The 20,755-nt window shown below is 35.6% G+C and overlaps 1 protein-coding gene and 1 pseudogene across 2 annotated transcripts in view; one reads left to right on the top strand and one right to left on the bottom strand.

Annotated features, from left to right (window-relative positions):
• The window catches only part of RFX7 (regulatory factor X7), a gene marked incomplete at both ends in the record, with an annotated part of 89,720 nt that overhangs the window by 42,559 nt on the left and 26,406 nt on the right, over positions 1–20,755 (top strand). The window contains 2 exons of the mRNA XM_084240390.1: positions 835–868; positions 20,307–20,389. Of these exons, the coding sequence (XP_084096516.1) occupies positions 835–868; positions 20,307–20,389 (117 nt within the window). The remainder of the gene's footprint in view (positions 1–834; positions 869–20,306; positions 20,390–20,755) is intronic.
• On the bottom strand, positions 8,166–9,827 carry LOC311176086 (bifunctional purine biosynthesis protein ATIC-like; annotated as a pseudogene). Its single transcript has one exon. The product of its transcript is annotated as a bifunctional purine biosynthesis protein ATIC-like (transcript).

Raw genomic sequence — 20,755 nt, 5'->3', positions numbered from 1 at the left:
ACCCTTTAATATATTGTCATATTAATGTGTGTGTGTGTGTGTGTGTAGAAGAAGTGGGGTGTAGGCCAGAGGTGGACTAGTGAAAGGATTCACCAGAAACAGAGTGGGGAGCAGAACCGGTGAATCTGCTGACATACACTGCTGTGGGGCACAGCAGGTGACACAGGAGAGATCTGCTTCGCTATGTAGATTAGCTCCTTGGTAGGGCATGGAACTCACGTGGTAGTGGTGATAGCACCGAGACTTAACCCATAGACCACCCGAGAGGCCCTGCCATATGAATCTTTATTATTACTGTTAGTTCTGAGGGGGTAGGCAGGGTATGTTTGCCTGTTTGTAAACAGAACAGATAGAGGAGGGGAAGATTACTTAGTTTACAGTAAACCTTTAACTTAGCTACATATATTTTACCATTACAGTGTTTTTAAATGTTAAAACATACAGATTGGCAGACATACAGTAAAAATCATAGTTCATCTAAACATTGTATCCTGTTTAGTTAGTAAAATAGTACTGTTTGTTTAATAAAATAATATATCTGCAATTTGTATACCATTTAAAGCTTATTTAAAACCTCTGTCATATCATAATTTAACAACAGTAGGTTGAATGTAGAAATTAATAAAATGGTCTGACCATGCTTTGAATTTAGTAGAGATATTGGGAAATAGATTTTTGTTTTGCTTTGTGAAAATGCTGTTTTTGGGTACAATGATTAATCTTAATAGGTTTTATTTTTTTCAGAGTGGGAAAGACTAATTACCATATCTCAGAATTTTTCAAGTATGTAATAACTTTATCACTCTTACTAACCTAAATTTCTTTTTCTTTTAGCAAAACTGTACAATCTAAAGTGGACTGCATTTTGGTAAGTAAAATAACTAATTTTAAAGTTGTTCCTATAAAGTAAGTTTATATTACCTGTATGCAAAACATATTATTCTAGAGTAAATAATGATTTCAAATATAACACGTTATTGAGTAAAATTTGGCATTTAATTACAACTCTAGGCTGACCTCTGTGTAGCTATCTAGATACTTTATTATAACTAATCAATAATGAAATATAAGGATATGAACCAAGGTTTTTGATAATTGCATATTTTTTAAATTTCTTAGTTTTTACAAAATGATCATTTAAACATTTAATAAGGATATTTATTTTTCTATTCTGATAACTTTTTTGAGAGAAGATTTAAGATTTCATGGGTTAATTTTGTTGTAATAGCGTATCTCTCATGTTTGGGCTGCGAGACAAAAACTTCAGTCAATAGTTTAAATTTAGGTTGCGCTTATGGTACATTTATCAGAATTTGCTTAAATGAAACCTCTTTAAAATGCTGCCTAGGGACCTCCCCTGGTGGCGCAGCGGTTAAGCACCGGGCTGCGAGGCTGCCCGCCAGCCTCTGCAGTGCCAGTTCATTCCCAGCCGCCGATGAGGGTCCCTCAAAAAAACAAAATAAAATAAAATGCTGCTTAGGTTAGCTTTTGTTGCTGTAATTTGCATGTTTGAATTGATAGTCTTAAAGAATTAAAGCCACAATCATAGTTTAAATTTAGACTGTAGTCATGGTTTCTTAATTCTTAAACATGAAGGAAAAAGCCTCCAACTCTTGGGATACTTGATTAATACTGAAATCTCTGCTGATGGACTAATCCCTAGGCTCTAGAGCGTTCACTGACTCTGCACTGTTAGATTTCTCCGTGTCAATGTGGTTAATCCTCTTTCCGTACTGGTGACTTAAGAACTTTCTTATTCAGATTTGGATCTTCCTTATGAGCTAACTTTTTGGGGACAGTGAGGAGAAGGTTTTAGTGTCTAGTGTTGCTATAGTATGGGGTTTCTTATTAGCTTATATTATTATTAGCTTATTGTTAGGTGAATAGATAGAAATAGTTCACAGCAGAAGAAGCAATTTGATCCTTTCTTGTGTGTTTTTCTAACCTAATAGCTGAAAAAGAGAACTTGGTAGGTATGTTTTTCTCTTTTCCTTTCACAGTATCCCTCTGTAGTAGGCAATCTTTTTATCTCCCTTTTGCAAACATAGAAACTTACACTTTTTTTTTTTTAAGAACCTGATGCTTTTGTATTTAGTTCAGAGATAATTTTTGAATACTTTGTCTGCCAATGCTAGACTTAAAGGTATATAAAATTAAAAAACATATTCCTACTCTCAAGAAATTCAGTTTGTTGTCAAAATATTCACCAGTGCTACTGTAAGACCAAAGAAGGTGGTGATTAGATATGGAGAGGTCACCTTGCCTCCAACCACCAGAGCATTTTCTTTCCCAACTCTCAATCCATTATTTATCCATCACTCAGTAATTATGGCATAATACTATGTACTAGACCCTGTTCTGGGTATCAGACTATACAGTGATAAACAAAAAAGATAGAGTTCCTAAGATCACTTAGAGTTAATGTAGAATTACTCAATTTTTTCTTTTCATTGAGAAAATAAAGGCAAAAAAACTAATATAAATTATTTTTAAAAGCATTTTAAATGCTAAATAAGAACAAAAATGTTTTTTAAAAATCTTTCAAATACTCATGTTTTCATATTTTAGCAGATATTATATATATAAAGGACAAGATAATATAATTTCTATCTCTTGAATCTTAAATTATGTTGAGTGAGGTAGGCATTAAATGGTCAAATGAACATTATTACTTCTAAAAAAGATAAAAGGCAGCAAGTGATGGTGAATAGGGTAACTTTGGATAGGTTGACCAGAAAAAGCCTCTTTGAATAAATGACATTTGAGGGGAGAACTCAGCAATAAGAAATCATTCTTGTGTGATGATATGCCTATTATCATAAGCTAGACAGAATGAACTGTAAGTACAAAATTTCTGAAGCAGGACTGAGTTTGGGATATTTGAAGAATACAGAGAGCCCGGTGTTCTAGAAATTCCAGAGGGAGGGAAAGAGGTTCAACTAAGGATCAGTTTAGGTAGGGCATAATTAGCTATGGTAAATAGTGTGTAGAAAACCAATTACAGAGTTTTAAGAAGGAGAACAATATGGTCCAAAATTTTAAAAATAACCTGTTGATGACAAATGGGCTGTAAAGGGACAACAGTGAACACAGGCAAACCAGTTAGGCTATTAAGAATTCCAAAGAGAATTCAAGACTCTTACTCAGATGATGGCAGTGGAAGATGGGAAAAGATAGATTTAAGGCAAATTTCAAAAATAAGGCCAGTAGGCCTTGCTTGCTTGTGGATTGAATAGGGAGAGAGGAACCAAAGGCAATTCTTTTCAGTCTAAAAAATTTTCGTTAATATTTTATGAAGCAGGTTTGCATGTAATGAATTCTCTTGGTCTTTATTTCTGAATGTCATTTTTCCTTCAGTTTTACTAGATATAGAATTTTTGTTTAACAGATTTCTTCTTTCATTGCTTCAAATATGTAATTTTATTGTCTCCCACCTTCATTGTTTCTGAAGTGAAGTCACTAACTATATAACTTACCTGTACATGTCGAGTTGTTTTTCTCTTCCTTCTATATATTCATTCACTTGCTTGTTTACTGAACCATGTACTCTTGATTTCAATAATTTGGGCATTATGTGTATAAGTTTGGATTACTTTGTGTTTATCCTGCTTTGAGTTTGATAAGCTCATATTATAGGTTAATTTAATTTGGGAAAGTTTTAGCCATTACTTATTCAAATGCTTTTTGTGTCCTTCGAAGTCTCCTCTCCTTATAAAATTCCCATTATGTATATGCTGAAAAGAGTCAGTCTCTGATTATTTTTCTTTGTCTTCATCTAGTTTCTCTACTTTATTAAGATTCCCTAGTATTTGTCATCATATTTTCCTTTATATATTTAAACACAGGCACCCTCATCTTGATAGCACTATTGTCCAAACCATGTAGGATAAGTTATGCAAGCAGTTCCAGGCAAGAATGACATAAACTCTCTTTTTAACTAAAGTTCAGCCATTTTTAATAACTAAAACTACACTCAACCTATTTGCCTTTAGTCATCTTTCAAAGCCCTAAAATTTCTCTTTTTGACCATTTAGATCACTGTATAGTTATTTGCAGGGGAGAATTTGCTGACCTCTTCACTCCACTTAGTCCAGATATCTGAACCTTCTCACAGAAAACTTACTGTATTTTCTGGAAGTTTTATGATTTAACTTTTCTGTTAGTTCTCTCAACCATTTTGATTTAAATCATTTAAAGAGTTTGGTATAGAGTGAATAGCAATATTTAATTTTCTCCTAATCACCTACTGTATCACTCTGTATAGGTCTTTTTCTAGACGTTTTTAAAATATCAATTGCTATCTCTGTCCTTAATACATCCCACACTGTCTTGTTTACCTGAAAATCTTGGGATCAGGTAATGGTTCAAATTGTTTTGTCATTTCCATACAAATCTTGTCGATTTCTATCCATAAATTCCAGTAGAATTTTGATTGGGATTACTCTGCTTTAAATCAATTTGGGATTAATTGACATCTTAATGACAAGCTTTCTAATCTTGAATATGGTGTATCTTCACATTTGTTGGTTCTTCCATAATCTCTCTCAGCCATATTTTGAAGTTTTCTGTGTACAGATTTTGTGTATATTTGTTGAAATTATTCCCAGATAGTTTAAGGTTTTGGATACTGTCATGGATGTCATCTAAAATGTTTGTTATCCAATATTTTATTGCTCATATTTATTTTGACCTTGTAGTTTGTAAGCAGATTAAATTCACATGTTAGAGATAGTAGCATTTATGTAGGACATGAGGGTGGAGTCTTAGGATTTTTGCCCCTGCTCAATCTCATTGTTCATGAATAAGTAAAAGCTTAATTTTATTGCAATCTAAAGATCTGTTTATTTTTCTAACCCTGTTGTACTGCTTAGACCTCCAGAACAGTGTTGAGTAAAATTGGTGAGACTAGATTCCCTTTCCTTGTTGTTAATCTTAGGAGTAAACCATCTGTTCACTCATTCACCTTATAATGTTGGTATTCATTTTTTCATGGATGGATGCTGTTTTCAAGTTGAGCATGCTTGCTGCCTTTGTTCTTATTTTGCTAAAATATTTTTATCCTAATATATATATTAGATTTTTTTAGGTAATCGTTCTGCACTTGTTGAAATAATAACATAGTACTTCTCCTTTATTCTGTCAATGTGGTTTTTTAAAAGTAACCCAGCCTTATATCCTTATGATGAATTCCACATGATGCATTATACTTCTGTATATTGCATTGTATTTTTGTAAAATTCTGTATTGCACTTCTGTTTGTTGTTGCATATATTTTGTTCGACCTTTTATTTGGTGAAGCTGAAAGTATTGCTTCAGTATCAGGTACTCCAATTTGGCTACATACAAAGGTTCATTAATAGCCATTTTAAGGATTTAATAAAATACATAGATCCATTCAACCTTCTGTGTTCCCTAGTGAGTTCTTTTCCACTGTTCTCTACTAAAACAGTTTCTAACTTCTTAAACTCAAGCTGAAACCCACCTCTTATCCCACTTTTAGCAATGATCTCATCTCTGAGAAAATAGAAAGATGTAAGTGTAGTTGTTCCACAAAATTAACACTTTTTATTTCCGTTGTGATTGTTGTTCTTTTCTCCACCTGTTCTTGTCTTCTCTTTTCTGCCGTTCCCCAGACTGATCTCTTTCTGCGTGGCTCTGGAATTCTATCTTTTCCTATCAGAATTCAAATCTCTCCTGATTTTTTATTCTCTCATTTCCACTGACTTTTCCCATTAATAGCTAAATGCTTAATATTTTCCATCTATCAGAATTCATCCTGAAATCCACAACCTTTCTCTAGCTAACCACCTGCCTTCTTTTTGAAAGAAGAAAGTCCATTTATGTCCATATTTGTAACTTACCAGGAAAAATCTAACTTTAATTCTAGGGCTCTCTGACTGACCAGTATTCCAAATGAAAAAGTTATTGCCAGTTACTTGTAGGCTTAAAGAAAATACACTGTAAAAAATCCCACTCACTCACCCCAACAGGTTGGTTGACTTAACATATATATGGGCAAGTATATATATATATAACAGATTCAACAATCTAGATGAACAAATTCTTAGAATCATATAACTATCCAAGATCTAACAAAGAAATAAAAAAACCTGAACAGACCAATTACAAATAAGGAAATTTAAACAGTAATCGAAACCCTCCCAAAAAACAAAAGCCCAGGACCAGATGGTTTCACAAGCAAGTTCTACCAAATACTCAGAGATGAACTAATGCCTATTCTGCTAATTCACTTTCAGAAAGTTGAGAAAAAAGGAATACTGCAAAATAAAAACATTTTACGAGACCAACATCACACTATTACCAAAACTAAACAAAGACCACACACACACACAAACCTATAGGCCAATCTCCCTAATGAACATGGATGCTAAAATCCTCAATAAAGTCTTAGCAAACCAAATCCAACAATGCATCAAAAGGACTGTACACCATGATCAAGTGGGATTTTTTCCCAAGGACACAGGACGGTTCGACATCCAAAATTCAATTAATGTAATTCAACACATTAATGTAAAGAAAAAAAAATATGATCATATCAATAGATACTAAGAAAGCATTTGATAAATTTTATTTTGATTCATTAATGATAAAGTCCCTTTAAAAACTTGGGATTGGGCCTCCCTGGTGGCGCAGCGGTTGAGCGCTGGATTGCAAAGCTGCCCGCGGCCTCTGCAGTACCGGTTCAATCCCCGACTGCTCCCCGGCCACCAGAGAAGGGTACCACATGGCGCGCAGACCCCTCCTGCCGCCTGCTGCTCCCCTCAGCAGTGTACTTCGGTCTTTCTACCTGCTCTGCTCCCCGCTCTGGCTCTGGTAAATTCGCTCACCCTCCCACGCTTCTGACTGTACCCAGTGCTTGTATAAATAAATAAATAAATCTCAAAAAAATTAAATAAAAACTTGGGATTAAAAAGAGCATACCTTAACATAATAAAAGCCATATATGACAGATCCACAGATCGTCATTCCCAAAGGTAAAAAACTGAAAGCCTTTCCATTAAGATCTGGAATACGACAAGGATGCCCACTCTAACCACTGCTTTTCAACATACTACTGGAAGTCCTAGCTAGAATAATTAAGCAAGAGAAAGACATAAAAGAAATCCAAGTAGGGAAAGAAGAGGTAAAGCTATCATTATTTGCAGATGATATGATAATATATAGAATGAGCCCCCCACCCCAAAAATTGACAGAAAAACTAATTATAGCAATAAACCATTAGTTCAGTAAAGTAGCTGGTTACAAAATCAATACACAAAAATTAGTAGCCTTCCTATATGCAAACAGTTAGTCTAAAGAGGACGGATTTAAGAAAATCATCCCACTTACATTTGTACCCCAAAAAATTACCTGGGAATAAACCTAACAAAGGAGGTGAAAGACCTATAGAAGGAAAAGTATAAAATATTGGTAGAAGAAATAGAAGACACAGAAATGGAAATACATTCCCTGCTCATGGATTGTAAGAATCAACATCAACAAAATGGCCATCTTACCCAAAGCAGTTTAGAGTCAGTGCAATTCCAATAAAAAAATCTCAATGACATTCGTCAAATAAGTGGAAAAAATATTGCTGAAATTCATATGGAATCACACACACACACAAACAAATAACCAAAGCTTTCCTGACTAAAACAGGGAAGAACAGAGATATTACATTCCCAGAGTTCAAACTGTTCTACAAAGCCATTATAACAAAAATTGCGTGGTACTGGAACAAAAACACATAGACCAGTGGGTTCAGATTGAAAGCTCAGAAATAAAGCCAAACATATATCATCATATAATGTATGACAAAGAAGCAAAGAATATCCACTGGAACAAAGAAAATCTTTTCAATAGATGGTGCTAAGGAAACTCGACTGCCATATGCAAAAGAATGAAGTTAGACTTCTATCTCACGCCAGACACAGAAATCAACTCAACATGGATAAAAAAACTTGGATATAAGACGTGAAATCACAAAATATAGAGAAGAAAACATAGGAAAAACACTGACATAAACTTCATAAACATCTTTGAAGATATGTCTTCAGAAGCAAGGAAAACAAAGGAGAATACAAGCAGCTGGGGCTTCATCAAACTAAAAAGCTTTTGTACAGCAAGAACAACAACCAAAATGAAGAGATACATTGGTTCAAAGACTAATAGGAGCAGATTATTCCTAGTTCATCACAAGCTTCAATCACAATGTTGTCAGCAACAGAACTGCAAAGAATGGCAGTATACTCCACACCACTCCTTTTTAGTTCAGTCTGCGTTATCCCTGAAAGGAAAGAACGCATCATACCTTATAGAAACATCACTAAGTTTGTAAACCCATTCCTTCTATTGGGCTTTGGTTAATAATTCAAGAACTTTGTCAAACAGTGCCTTCCACTTTTCCAAATCTTCGTCCTCACCGATAGTTCCAGTATCATATTGATTGATGGCACTGTATATTTCTGCTCTCTTCACTCCAGTTTCAAACTTTATTGAAAGCACTGCAAGCATTGTGCACTGTATCCAAGACTGCTGTCCTGCTCCAGTACCAGTAACTTAACCATTCTTGGCATAACACACAAAGTTATACTGAACATACTTGAAGATTGGTGGTGACGGTGAGCTATCGGAACATAGCTTCTGGCAAATCTTTATTCTTGTCACCCCACTGCTAAATAATGAACTTTCAGTGGCACAATTATTTCTCTTCTAGTTTAAATGAAGACCAAAGAGAGTTTGAACTTCATTTTCATCTTCTTTATAAGACTGATCTGAGTGACACAGTACCTCTCATTTTTCTTTTTAGAAAGTTTTTGCAAATCTTCTTCATATGCTGAGGCCAACAGTATCATTGGATAATTTTGGCAGTAGGGACATCACAAACATCAGATAATATGCAATAAAGTCACCAAATGAAAACATCATATCAGCCCTTCTTGCTCTTGCATATGCAGTTGATATGGCTGTAAAGGTTTTGTACAAATAATGGACCATACAGACTTTGGCCTCACCTTCACTAAGTGGAATTCCAGCAGCAGCACCTGGAATTGACATATTTAAAACAGGCAGCAGCTGGAATGCCTAAAGCTTCTTTGAGTTCCTTCATCAGCTGCCAGGCGTTTTCATAGCATCACACAAGTTTATGTCTAGGGACTCCATTTAGAACTGTGATGGAAAGCTTGGGATTCAGTGTATGCAGTCTGGCAGAAGTTTGATGAGGGTTCGTTCCACACCTCAGGAGCATCTGAGGTATTCCTTTACTTCTTTGCTTCATTTATTGTACCACATGAGTAAAAGCCTTCAAGGCTAACTGGTGTCTTGGTTAATTGGTGCCCTTACTGTCAGAGCCTGCATTTCCATGGACACAGCCACTTGGTCCTCTGGTTCACACACAATTGCCGTTCAGGTTTGGTTTTGGGCTGCTGCTCTGAGTAGGATGACTCCATCAGTATCACTCTGCCCAACAGCTTCCCAGTAGTAATCTGGAGAAGCCACAATTTTCACAAAGGGATACAGATTACAAATGACAACTCTTGTATGAGTGAAATCAAGTCTGGCCAAATTGGAATTGTCTTCTGGGATATTATGAGCCAACATTCCAGTGTGGACTGCAGGATGCAAGGTTTTCACATGCCTCTCCCCCTCAGACATTTCAGGAAGTCCTGTCAGCTCAGAGACATCTGTCATGGCTAGACCAGCATCCCTGAGAGTTTTTGCAATCCTTCCAGAAGTGACCAAATTCAAACCCACAGCTAGTTGTCTGCAATTTCCACAAGGACAGTTATGTCAGAGACACTGAAAAAGACAAACTGGATGAGTGTCATGGCTGCAGGTAGTGGGGTTCCAGAGAGTCTTGATTTTAAAACATATGGTTGCTTAGAAATGGACTGGATAATGAGGCAAACCTGGTCCAGCAAATCTAACCATTCTGGTGTTTGCGGAACAAACACTGTTTGGTCCTGCAAGCAATCAGGTACAGGCCCTATAGACTAAAGAAGCTAAACTGGAAAACCACAGGATAGATCTCTTCCACAGAGGTGTTTTATTTGGCCCTTAATTTTAACATTGGTTTTATAAACAAGTATTGGGAAGGCTCATGAAAAAATTTGATGTCTCTTTTTCTCTTGAGAACTTAAGACACTCAACAATAATTTCCATGTGACAACAGTTGGCTGGACCTAAGTAGCAGTTATCCCTCACAGACGTGACATGTGCTCTCTAATTTGTCCATTACCTGACTCACATTTAAGTTTGTGCCTCTTTTGCGGCAAGATTCTTCCAAGAGCCATTCTTTACAGGGTTGGGGGAACCATTATAATGTGTATAAGAATAGATAGTGAGAAAACAACCACTATATTTGTCTTACTTATGTGAACTCTTGCTACTGTTCTTACCCTGGCTGGCTGTTCCTACAGCCAGTCAATGGATAGCAAAAACTAGAATAGAACAGAGAAGGATTGTGACTCTTGAGAATCTTTACTATTATATTAGCCACTGTACAAAACATTTAATCTTCTTCCCAATGAAGCTTTCCCTGACCACGTTTTTTTTATTTGTTTGTTTGTTTTAGTTTTAACATCTTCCAATACTTTTCTCTTCATAGCAATTATCATCTTCATGTAATAGTGTTTTACTTTTAAATTTTGTTGATTGTCTACCTGGTATAAAATGTTAGGTCATAACTTAAAGCATAATAAGAACTCAGTGCTGGATAAATGAATGAACGAGCATTCAATTTTTAAACTTTCCAAGTCTGTCACATGGCTATTGTTTTAAAACCATGTGCCTACTTATTGCTCAAGTGTTGGGGGGAAACTAAAAGATACCTAAGTATTTAGGATATCTGCTTCCTGAGAACCAGGCTGTTAATAATGCTGCTAAAACAGGGGTGCTTGGTAGGTAGTGCAAGAGGAAGATGGGATACCCAGACAGGCCAGAATGGCCTAGCCAGCTGCCCGGATTCTAAGACAAGAGCATCCCCCAGAAGGCCAAAACCAAAACCAAGGGCTATAGCAATACAACACCTACACAGTAGGGGTCTATGAACTATAGCCAAGCCGAGAACAGGTCATTGTGTGTTCTCACCCGCATGCACAATTGCAAGAGACCTCAGGGTCCAAAAATGACAACCATGGGGTTTATTCTACAAACAGGGGAAACAAAGAGCTTACTATAGCCACAGGTGACTGGCTTTCTCACCCAGATAGTGTCAGTGATGGTTGCCAGTGGTCATCATGAGTGCCGGACAGCACTGGCCAGTAGTAATGGTCGCTACTGGTCCCCCAGAGGCAGTGTCAGAGACACCAAGTGTTAACAGCTCTTTGTGAGTTGTTGGACAACCCCAACTACAAACGAGCTCTTTAAGATACCAGGCCCAGGGCCTTTGGTGCTCCCTTCATGCAATGTCAGAGACAGGACAGGAGACCCAGTCTCTGACAGAGGTCTTTGGTTGGCTTCTCTTCCTTCTTGGAGGTTGAATGCTTCTTTTCTTTTTCTTTCAGCTTCTGATCTTTCTTCTTTCTTCTGAGGCTGAAACCATCTGTTCTTAACTCCCTCTGACCCTGGGTTAGATCCTCTTTCAGGCTGCTCCACCCACAACTCTGATTGGACCATTTTTCCATCCTGTGGCTGATTGGACCATTTAGCACCAGTCAACTCATAGCGCACACCTGATTGGTCCATTGCACAATCCCGGAAGTACATGGTTGCATAAAAGGGCTCTGAGAAGCAACTCCCACAATTGACAAAAAAGCAAGTTGCTAGGCTCTGAGGAGCAACTGCCACAACTGACCTGTGGTAGAGCAGCAGGATGAGAGAACACCATCGCTGCTGCTGCCGGCTCCTGCCACTGAGGCAGCTGGGTTCTAGTAACACTCCCAGGAGTAAATCTGAGTAACTCTCCCATGGGATAATTCCTAACAAGAGGCACATCTCCTCTCCTGCCCCCTAGAAATTTATATCATTGAGGGGGCATAAATGTGGGGAATACCATTTGAAAAGACTATCTTCCTCCCATTCTTCCTTTACTGGAGAAAGTGTGCTTTCTCAAATGACATCCTGCTGCCACTGAAAGCTAAATGATGACCAAGGTCAACTTACTGACCCATTTAAGGAATGTGAGACTGCCATTTAAGGAATTTTGAACCTATTATTCCAGATGGAGGGAGGGAGGGAGGGAGGGAGGGAGGGATGGTTGGATGGATGGATGGATGGATGGATGGATGGATGGATGGATGGATGGATGTTATGTATAATATACATATTACATATACTAAGCACACGCATTATTTTATTCACTTTTTGGTATAGGAGAATAATACAGTTAAAATATTCTTTGGTTGTTTTCTTCCTGGTAGGTAGTCAAGTGGACTAAAGTGCTACTACCATCCAAATTTTGAGTTCTGTAACTTTCTTCTTTCATAATTATGAAGAATGCCCTAACCTTTGTCAACTAATTTTCAAATTTACTTAACTGTCACAAAAAGCAATAGGGAAGAATATAATGGCAATCTATTACCTGAAAATAAAAAACCTCAGTTTTCATTAATGAGTTTATTTTCAAAGGATGGCATTTTACACAAAAGTGTGTTCTGAAGGAAAGCAAATGAACTCTTAAAGTATTCTACTTTATCCATCTTAGCTTTCATTTCAAACTTACAGAAAAGAAAACCCTGAGAAATTAGAAAAGGTCACTGGGAGCAGAGAGACGGGAATTGAAGAAGTGACCTTTCCTCTATAATCTTGAAGAATTACCTAGAAAACCAGTTTTTTGGAATCATAATACTGGGTCGTCAGAAAAGTAATGATGAGTTTTTTTTTTTTTTTTCTGTTTTTCAAGCAAAAATGCGTCGTGACTTTTCCGACGACCCAATAGTAACTGGGCTCTCAGGGACCATTCTTTTTCCATTACGAAAAAAGTTAAACAGGATGACTAGAAAGATCTAAACCTTATCCTTCTTCCCAGTGCTTCCACCACTATCACTGACCATCAGTAGAACCATAGGGTCTTTTCAAGCAACATACAGAGACTGCCTCACCTCAGTGATCCAGAGAGGTACTACATGATTGTCACCTTTTAAGGAAATTTACTGTGGGCTGATGTGTTCTCTCTAGAGCTGGCTCTCATTTGAATCCTATTTCGGATGGACTCAAATCATTTGGTTTGGGTACCCTCTGCCTATTTGAACCCAAATATCTACTGTGAGTACTTTTGCAATATGCCCTTGTCTCAGTATTTCAGTTGGTCCTTGGTTATTCTGGTGCTTAAATAGCCAAGATACATGCTACTTTGTAGTTTCAGTTTTAGAGATTCAGCTTCCTTTTTTACTATTAATCCCTAAAAGATACCAGTATATTTTAAATTACATTCATTAAAAATTACCTCTGTTAGATACAGTTAATGTCCTTGGCACTCTCTCTAACTTTTTTCTTTTATAATTTAATCTAAACACTTGATGTACAGAACCTTCTAATCTATCCATCTGGGGGTGTGAAGTTTTAGTGCTTACATTGTACCCCCCACCCCCAGTTTCTCTAAGTTTGATTATAGTTCAGGCAAGTTGAAAGGGTTTTTTTGTTTGCTTGTTGGCTGTTTTTCAAATTGGTCTAAATTCCCTAAGTCACCCAGCAAAATTAATAAGAAGACAGACTGAGAAATATATTTTGGCTTTTGCTGAAACTTGCTTTTCAGACTTGCTTCATTTTTCCTTAACTGTACCCTAGTAAATGATGTCTTTCAGATGAACTCAGATCATATTATCTGTTTCAGAATAGATACTTTGAGCAGAAAATTAAACCATTCTCATTTTACATCTCGTGTAGTAGGTTTATAGAGTAAATCCTAACATAATAAAAGTATAATAAAAATAAAATTACTCTTTATTTGATTTGTATTTTCTAGAGCCTTGAATAGAAAAAGTTACTTCTTACATTGTTTGTAGTAGGCAACTCGGTAGAAAATCACATATACCCACACACACACTTAATTCTCATTAGCAGGTTAGTAATCTGCTATTCTAAGCAGTAAGATTGGGGAAAAAAGAGTCCTTACATCTTGACCTTTTCCTCTGCCTTCCTTTTTCAATTCTGTGGAAGGACAGATTTCACAACTAATGGAGCCTAAGAGAATATAATACCAGATATGTTGATTTTTTTTCCGTAAATTAAAAAAGATTATACAAAATATGGTTCAACTTTCCCCCTTTTGGTCCTTTTATCAGTAATGCTAATAAAAAAAGCGGCCTTTTAGTAATTGTACTTATGAGTCAGTGTCACCTAAGGGAGTGGAAATAACTTAGAATTATTTTTATATTTTGGGTTTTTTGTTTGTTTGTTTTTTTTTATAAAATCAGGTAGACATATTCATATGGTTCATAAGGTTATCAGTATATATGTTTTCCATCCATACATGGTTACTTAATCAAAGAGGCAGTAAAACTTGAGAATTTAGGTTATTGGATTTTAAGCTATATATTCTGAATACAAGTTTATGTTAAACCTTTTTTAAAATAACTTTTTCTAATACGAGTTTGAAAACTAAGGTTTAATGGACCAGTTATGGACAGGATATCCTGCTTGGCTGGTCCTTTTCCATTAGAACTCAGTTAATGTCAGCCTGGCCAGTTCTTTGGAAGTTGTTTATGCACCTCATCAGGAGAATGTCTGCTTCTTTCAAAAGTGAAGATGATGATTCCTATAAATAATTTTAGCATGAAAGCTCCTGAAATTACATTCATAATTGTTGTTATTAATCTGGTGGTTAAGTTGTATGTTTTGTGTGCATTAGTTTCATGATCTTGTTGTTTAAAAAAACAACACCACCACCACCTAGGGCCTCCCCGGTGGCACAGAGGTTGAGCTCTGGGTTGTGAAGCTGCCCGCAGCCTCTGCAGCACCGGTTCAATCCCTGGCCACCAGGCGAGGGTCCCACAAGGCATGCAGACCTCTCCTGCCACCCACTGCTCCCCTCAGCAGTGTACTTTGTCCTTCTGCCTGTTCTGCTCCCTGCTCTGGCTCTGGTGAATTCTCTCACCCTCCCGTGCTTCTGACTGTACCCAGTGCTTATATAAATAAATAAATCTTTAAAAAAAAAAAGATTTATACAAAAAAAAAAAAAAACCACACCTAAATAATACCTGAGAAGGAAGATTTTCATAACAGGAAATATATTACTACGGAGAAATTTATTTCAAACAGGAGAAAGTACTTCTTATTAGCACTTGAAATTGTAGAGTAAACCTGAATTGAAGATGATTTCTAAAGATAGAAGCAGTTCTCTTCATTCAGACTGACTTATAACTAACTGTATTCTGTGCCAGTAAATACTGGGAACATGTTTCTTTGCCATCTGCTTGAAGATCTTCAAGTTCTGGTAATAAGATATTCAAAATGCCACCTGGTATCATGATAAGTATTATTATATAAATATTATTCTGAAATGTATTATTGCTTATATCAGATCTTTGGCAGGAGAGTATATAATGCAAATTTTATCAAACGTAGGCTTTTATTTGAAAAGAGTAAATTATTTCTTAAACTTCTTATAATATCTTGATTTTTTTTTTCAAATACTATTAAAAGGATATTAGCCTACTAAAGAATTCCCTAAAAGAATTCTAAAATTCTGTCTTTTAGGATTCTGCCTCAAAAGGTGATTGAGTTTGGACATACCAGGATCTTCAGTCTGGTTGTTGGGGGCAGGAGGGGGAGGATAAAATTAGATACTGAAAAATATTTTTTAAACAATAAGCAAATATTACTTTATTGAGTATAAATTCCTGAGTAATTGGTTTGGCCCAGAGTAGAGAAACAGACATACTCTAGGATCATGTGTACAAAGCATATTAGAGTTAAATTTTTAACTAGGCTTTTTTTTTTTTTTAAAGTAAAAATTGTGTAAAAACATGAAGGCTATATATTTTGAACTGGTACTTCTCAACCTTTTTTTTTTCCCCCCCCATGTCCAGTTTTGATAAGCATAAATATCTTATGTTCTTGTTAATATAATTTGCAATTTTGTAACAAGTTAAATACTAGTCTAAAAATGTATAAGGAAAGCTTTTATAATTATACAGAGGAGCCTTTTGCCTCTCCCCACATTTTAATCTTCATATATAAAAGAGGTCTTCAGTTCTCTCAAATGTGCTAGAGGGAAATGTCTAACTTTATGTATCAGTTGGGATGAGCTAGACTATGCTTTCTTAACAAAGTAAGCCGGAAATATCAGAGACCTGACCACAAGAATTGTTGTTCAAATATGTACTGTACAAATCCATGAAGGCCCTGTTCTGTATAATCCATTGCAAACCCACAGTGACAGCCATTGCTGTCTTAGCCTCACCAGAGAAATACATGACTTCCAGGGTGCTACAAAGGGAAAGAAAGGTTAGAAGTAATAACATTGATTTTTAACTGTCAGCTGAGAAATAAACTACATCATTTGCACTCAGTTCATGCTAATTGTAAAGGGAGGCTGAGAAATGTTGGTGAGCAAATGGATTATTTGATGAGCTGTGTCTCTGTCCCATGTTTTTCTCAGCACTTTACGTGCACCTTAAAAGGAATTAAGTAGTCCATGTTAGTAGTTCTTTATCAGCCAAAGCTTCAGAAGGGAAGAGGATTGAGTGGTAGGATTGGAAAAACCAAACCTCACTTTGGACCTCCAAAAGTAACTTGATTTTGTGCAGTTTTGCATCACACCTTTGTTTGCCCCAGTATCACAATATCAAAGTGAATGTTGAATCTAATGTTTACTATAATTGTTTCAGTACAGGATGTGCAATATCAAATAACCATGTAGGTCATTTGTAACATTAAATCAATAGCAAAAGATTTGTTTTTGTAGCCAGAGGTTCAAAAAACAGCCTCATGAATATATGTTTATGTAATTGGGATGATTTCACAAAAGATCTGCTCATTTATTTGGGAGTAAATGGAGATTTTTAATAAAAATTCTCCAAAATGGTTTACTGGAATGTTTTGACATCTAAATCAAATTTTAGTTCAAATATTCCTTTTGGATGTCTTCTTGCAATGCAGTGATTGAAATATATAAGCGACACATGTAATAAGCTTTCAGGAAAGATCATCAACCTCAATAGTGGTTGGAAAAGGGAGATTGTAACTTGGGTTCATTTAGCAGACTAGATAATATTTGTGGTTCCTCCTAAACTTAGAACTATTTTCAGTTTGAGAATTTCTTCCACTTAAGAATATGAAGACCTTTAAACCTAACAAATACGGATTTTAATGTTTGTCATTAGAAGTTTCATGTTAAATAATCAGATAGGCTTGTCAAATCTTTTAAGCTCTATTAAAAATTGTAATTTTTCATTGTTGTAAAGCACACATAATGGAAAATTCACCATTGTTAATATTTAATTTATTTACTCTAGTCCTAGCAACTATTAATCTTTCCCTCTCTGAATTTGCCTATTATAGATAGTTCATAGAAATGGAATCATACAATTTGTAGTCTTCATGTCTGGCATCTTTTAGTTAGAATAATGCTTTCAAGATTCATTCATGTTCTAGACATGTATCAGTACTTCATTGTATGGCTAATTTAAAAGATTAGAACTTTAAAAGTTTGCACAGTTCATCTTTTTTTCTAATGCTCTAAAAATAGACCAGTTTTATCTTTTATTTCAGAAATTCAGCCAAATATCCAGTTTTTTAGACAACCAGTGAATCTAAGTATGAAACAGAAAACTTTTATTCTTAACATTTAAAACTTTACAAAGCATATCAAATAATCTGATGTTTAACATACTTACCACGTGATAGTCTTCCCTTGGTAACAAATAAGGTTAAAATCTTTTTTGAACCACTGGTAATTGTTTTGAAAGATAATGATCAGCCATAAATGATACAGTATATTCTAAAATCAGACATCTTCATGGTGAACTCAGACTTGTTGAACTAGAATGCCATGACTCATTTTGTTTCATTTGCTTCGTAGAATTTTTGTAGTAGTGTTAGTGAACTGTCCAAATATTTGTGTTGAGCCCCTTCCCCAACAAATGAGATAATATCTGACAGTTTCTATTAAGAGTTCTTTATTTGAGGGGGAAAAAATGGGACTATGGGTTTGATCTTTTTCAACACTTTTTTTTTTGTACATCCATCCATCTTTAAATCATCACTTTGGCTCCTTATTCCTCTCTTAAATTATATTCTGAATTCCTCTGGCATTTCTTCTCTATTCTGAAATTCTCTTTTCTTTCCTCTAGTATTTATAAAATTTGAAAACTGTGTAGAATGCAAGGTTTCTTCTGTAGTATGAAGGTTTTTTTATTAGTCATCAAAAATTGTTTTATATTACATTTTCTCAGACTTCGCCCATAGTGATATTTATACTTTTTTAGTGTAACATACAGATTTTATATGATTGCATTGTTAATATTAATGGATGATGATAATAATATCCAGCAAAAAGTATTTTAGGAACTATATTTTAGGCAAACAAGAAGAGAAGTTGAAGGTAAGGGTACAAGCTGATTAGAAATTTTAGTAATGTAGGAATCTTTCTAAGTTCCTTAAGGGTGAGAACTATTGTTAGGTTGTTCATCTGTGTATTTCCAGAGACACACAGTATAAGTTCATATTTATCATTTGTAGAGCATAGCACAAAAAGATTAATGAACAAATAAATGAGTAATGAATTCTCATTTTTTTTTAAAAAAAAGATTTATTTATTTACACAAGCACTGGGTACAGTCAGAAGCGCGGGAGGGTGAGAGAATTCACCAGAGCCAGAGCAGGGAGCAGAACAGGCAGGCAGACGAAGTACACTGCTGAGGGGAGCAGCAGGCGGCAGGAGAGGTCTGTGCGCCATGTGGGACCCTCACCCGGCAGCTGGGCATCAAACAGGCTGCAGAGGCTGCGGGCAGCTTTGCAACCCAGCGCTCAACCTCTGTGCCACCAGGGAGGCACATGAATTCTCATTTTTGTTGAAAGACAAACAACTGAAGACCTAGACTAATATGGTGGTAGTCAAATTTAAGAAACTAGAAGAATATGAGAGTTAAGAGGGATAAATAAAAGATTAAAGTGGAATTCACCAAGAAGAGCAAAATTAAGCAGACTCCAACACTGAACTCTGGGGGACTGGAGAAACGAAGGTGCTAAGTAACAGCTGAGAAAGGAAATGTGTGTGTGTGTGTGTGTGTGTGTTTTGTTTCTTTGAGGGGAGAAGTATGTATGAAATTACTGGTATATCTATAAGTATTAGAACAACAACTAGTTGAAAATACTCCATAAACAAAGGGATGGAAAAAAAAGTGGATTCGGTCTTTATTTGCATGTAATTGATAGATTAAATCATTGTGTGGATGATTAACCTTTTGAGAATGAATTCTGGTAAGAATTATAATAGGCTGAGTTACACCGTTATTAGGGTTTTTTTAATTGGTTCTATTGTTTGATCTGTGCTTTATTATCTAAGAATGAAATCTGCCACCAGAAATGCCAATAATCTACACATTTTCGATTATAGTGGAGTTTGCTGAAATCTGGCTAATAAAATTTTATTGTAGATATTTTTATTATGATAGGACTTTCGACAATGTTTAGAACTATTATGTGGCAAACTCAGTTGGGGGAAAAAAGCTATTCCACCTCTGTACAGCAGAAATTATTTTGAAAGGTACACTTATAGACAAAATGATTTAGTTGCAGAACAATGGTGAAACTTTTTACAAATTGGTTCTCCAAATAGCAGCTTCTGTTGCATGTCAAAGAATAATTCTATCTCTGTAGTGTGGAAAGGGTTGTTGGCTCTACTTTAGTATTTTAAACCTATTGTCATCTGTAGGTGACAGTAGCATCATCAGTCATATGTTCTGTAGATATTTGAGATTTTGGAAAGGATTCTAGAAATCATCTTAGCTATTTACAGTTGAAAGAAAAATTTATCAGAGCACCAAAGCCCATTAGCCAGTTAAGATGAAGTAATAATAGTCTCCCCATCCCCAGCCAACTACTTTTCCTGTAATATTATACAGTTCTTCTTCTTTAAATGTAATTAAAAATGAGAAACTTTTGTCTGAACGTTAAACTATTTTTTATACTTAGAATATAAAAATTAATAGGAAAATACCATTTTTATTTTTATGTGCAATAAATTTATCAAACAAACTACTGATGAGAAAAGTTCTAGATTTTGTTTTCTTTGGCAGATGATTCATGTTATCTGGTCTATATTTAAATAGTCAAATTTTTTTGTAGAGATGTTTCAGTAAATTTTTTTAGAGAAGAATCAAGGGTTTTTTAAATGATCCTTTTTTTTTATCTTTTGTAACCAGCAAGAAGTTGACAAGTTTACAGACCTAGAGAAACTCTACCTCTACCTTCAGCTGCCTTCTGGTCTCAGCAATGGAGAAAAAAGGTATAGCTGTTTTTGCCTTTGCTCAAATTACAATGTTTATAGGACAACCCTTGCCTGTATGTGTGGTATGTTTATTGTGATTCTTACTGTTCTACAGAATTCCTAAAATTATCAAAAAACAGAATGGCAAGACAAGAGATGATTTCAGTGTTTGATCACAGTTGATTATTTACTTAGAATGGTGCCGACTCATTTGTGCACTTGGGTAAATGCTCGTAATACAACTTGGGTAGTTTATAAACAGATTAGTATAGTTATACAGTGTAAAGGATTGTGAATATTGAACAGACCTGAGAAAAAACAGTAAGTATTGTGAAAAGTAGAGTACAAGAGTTTTAGCTACTGTCAGGTGAGCAAATCACAGAA

The sequence above is a fragment of the Talpa europaea genome, assembly GCF_964194135.1.
Source record: "Talpa europaea genome assembly, chromosome: 8".
In the NCBI taxonomy this organism is placed as follows: domain Eukaryota; kingdom Metazoa; phylum Chordata; class Mammalia; order Eulipotyphla; family Talpidae; genus Talpa; species Talpa europaea.
The sequence above is the reverse complement of the archived record's forward strand: the minus strand, read 5'-3'. Positions and strand labels throughout refer to the sequence as shown.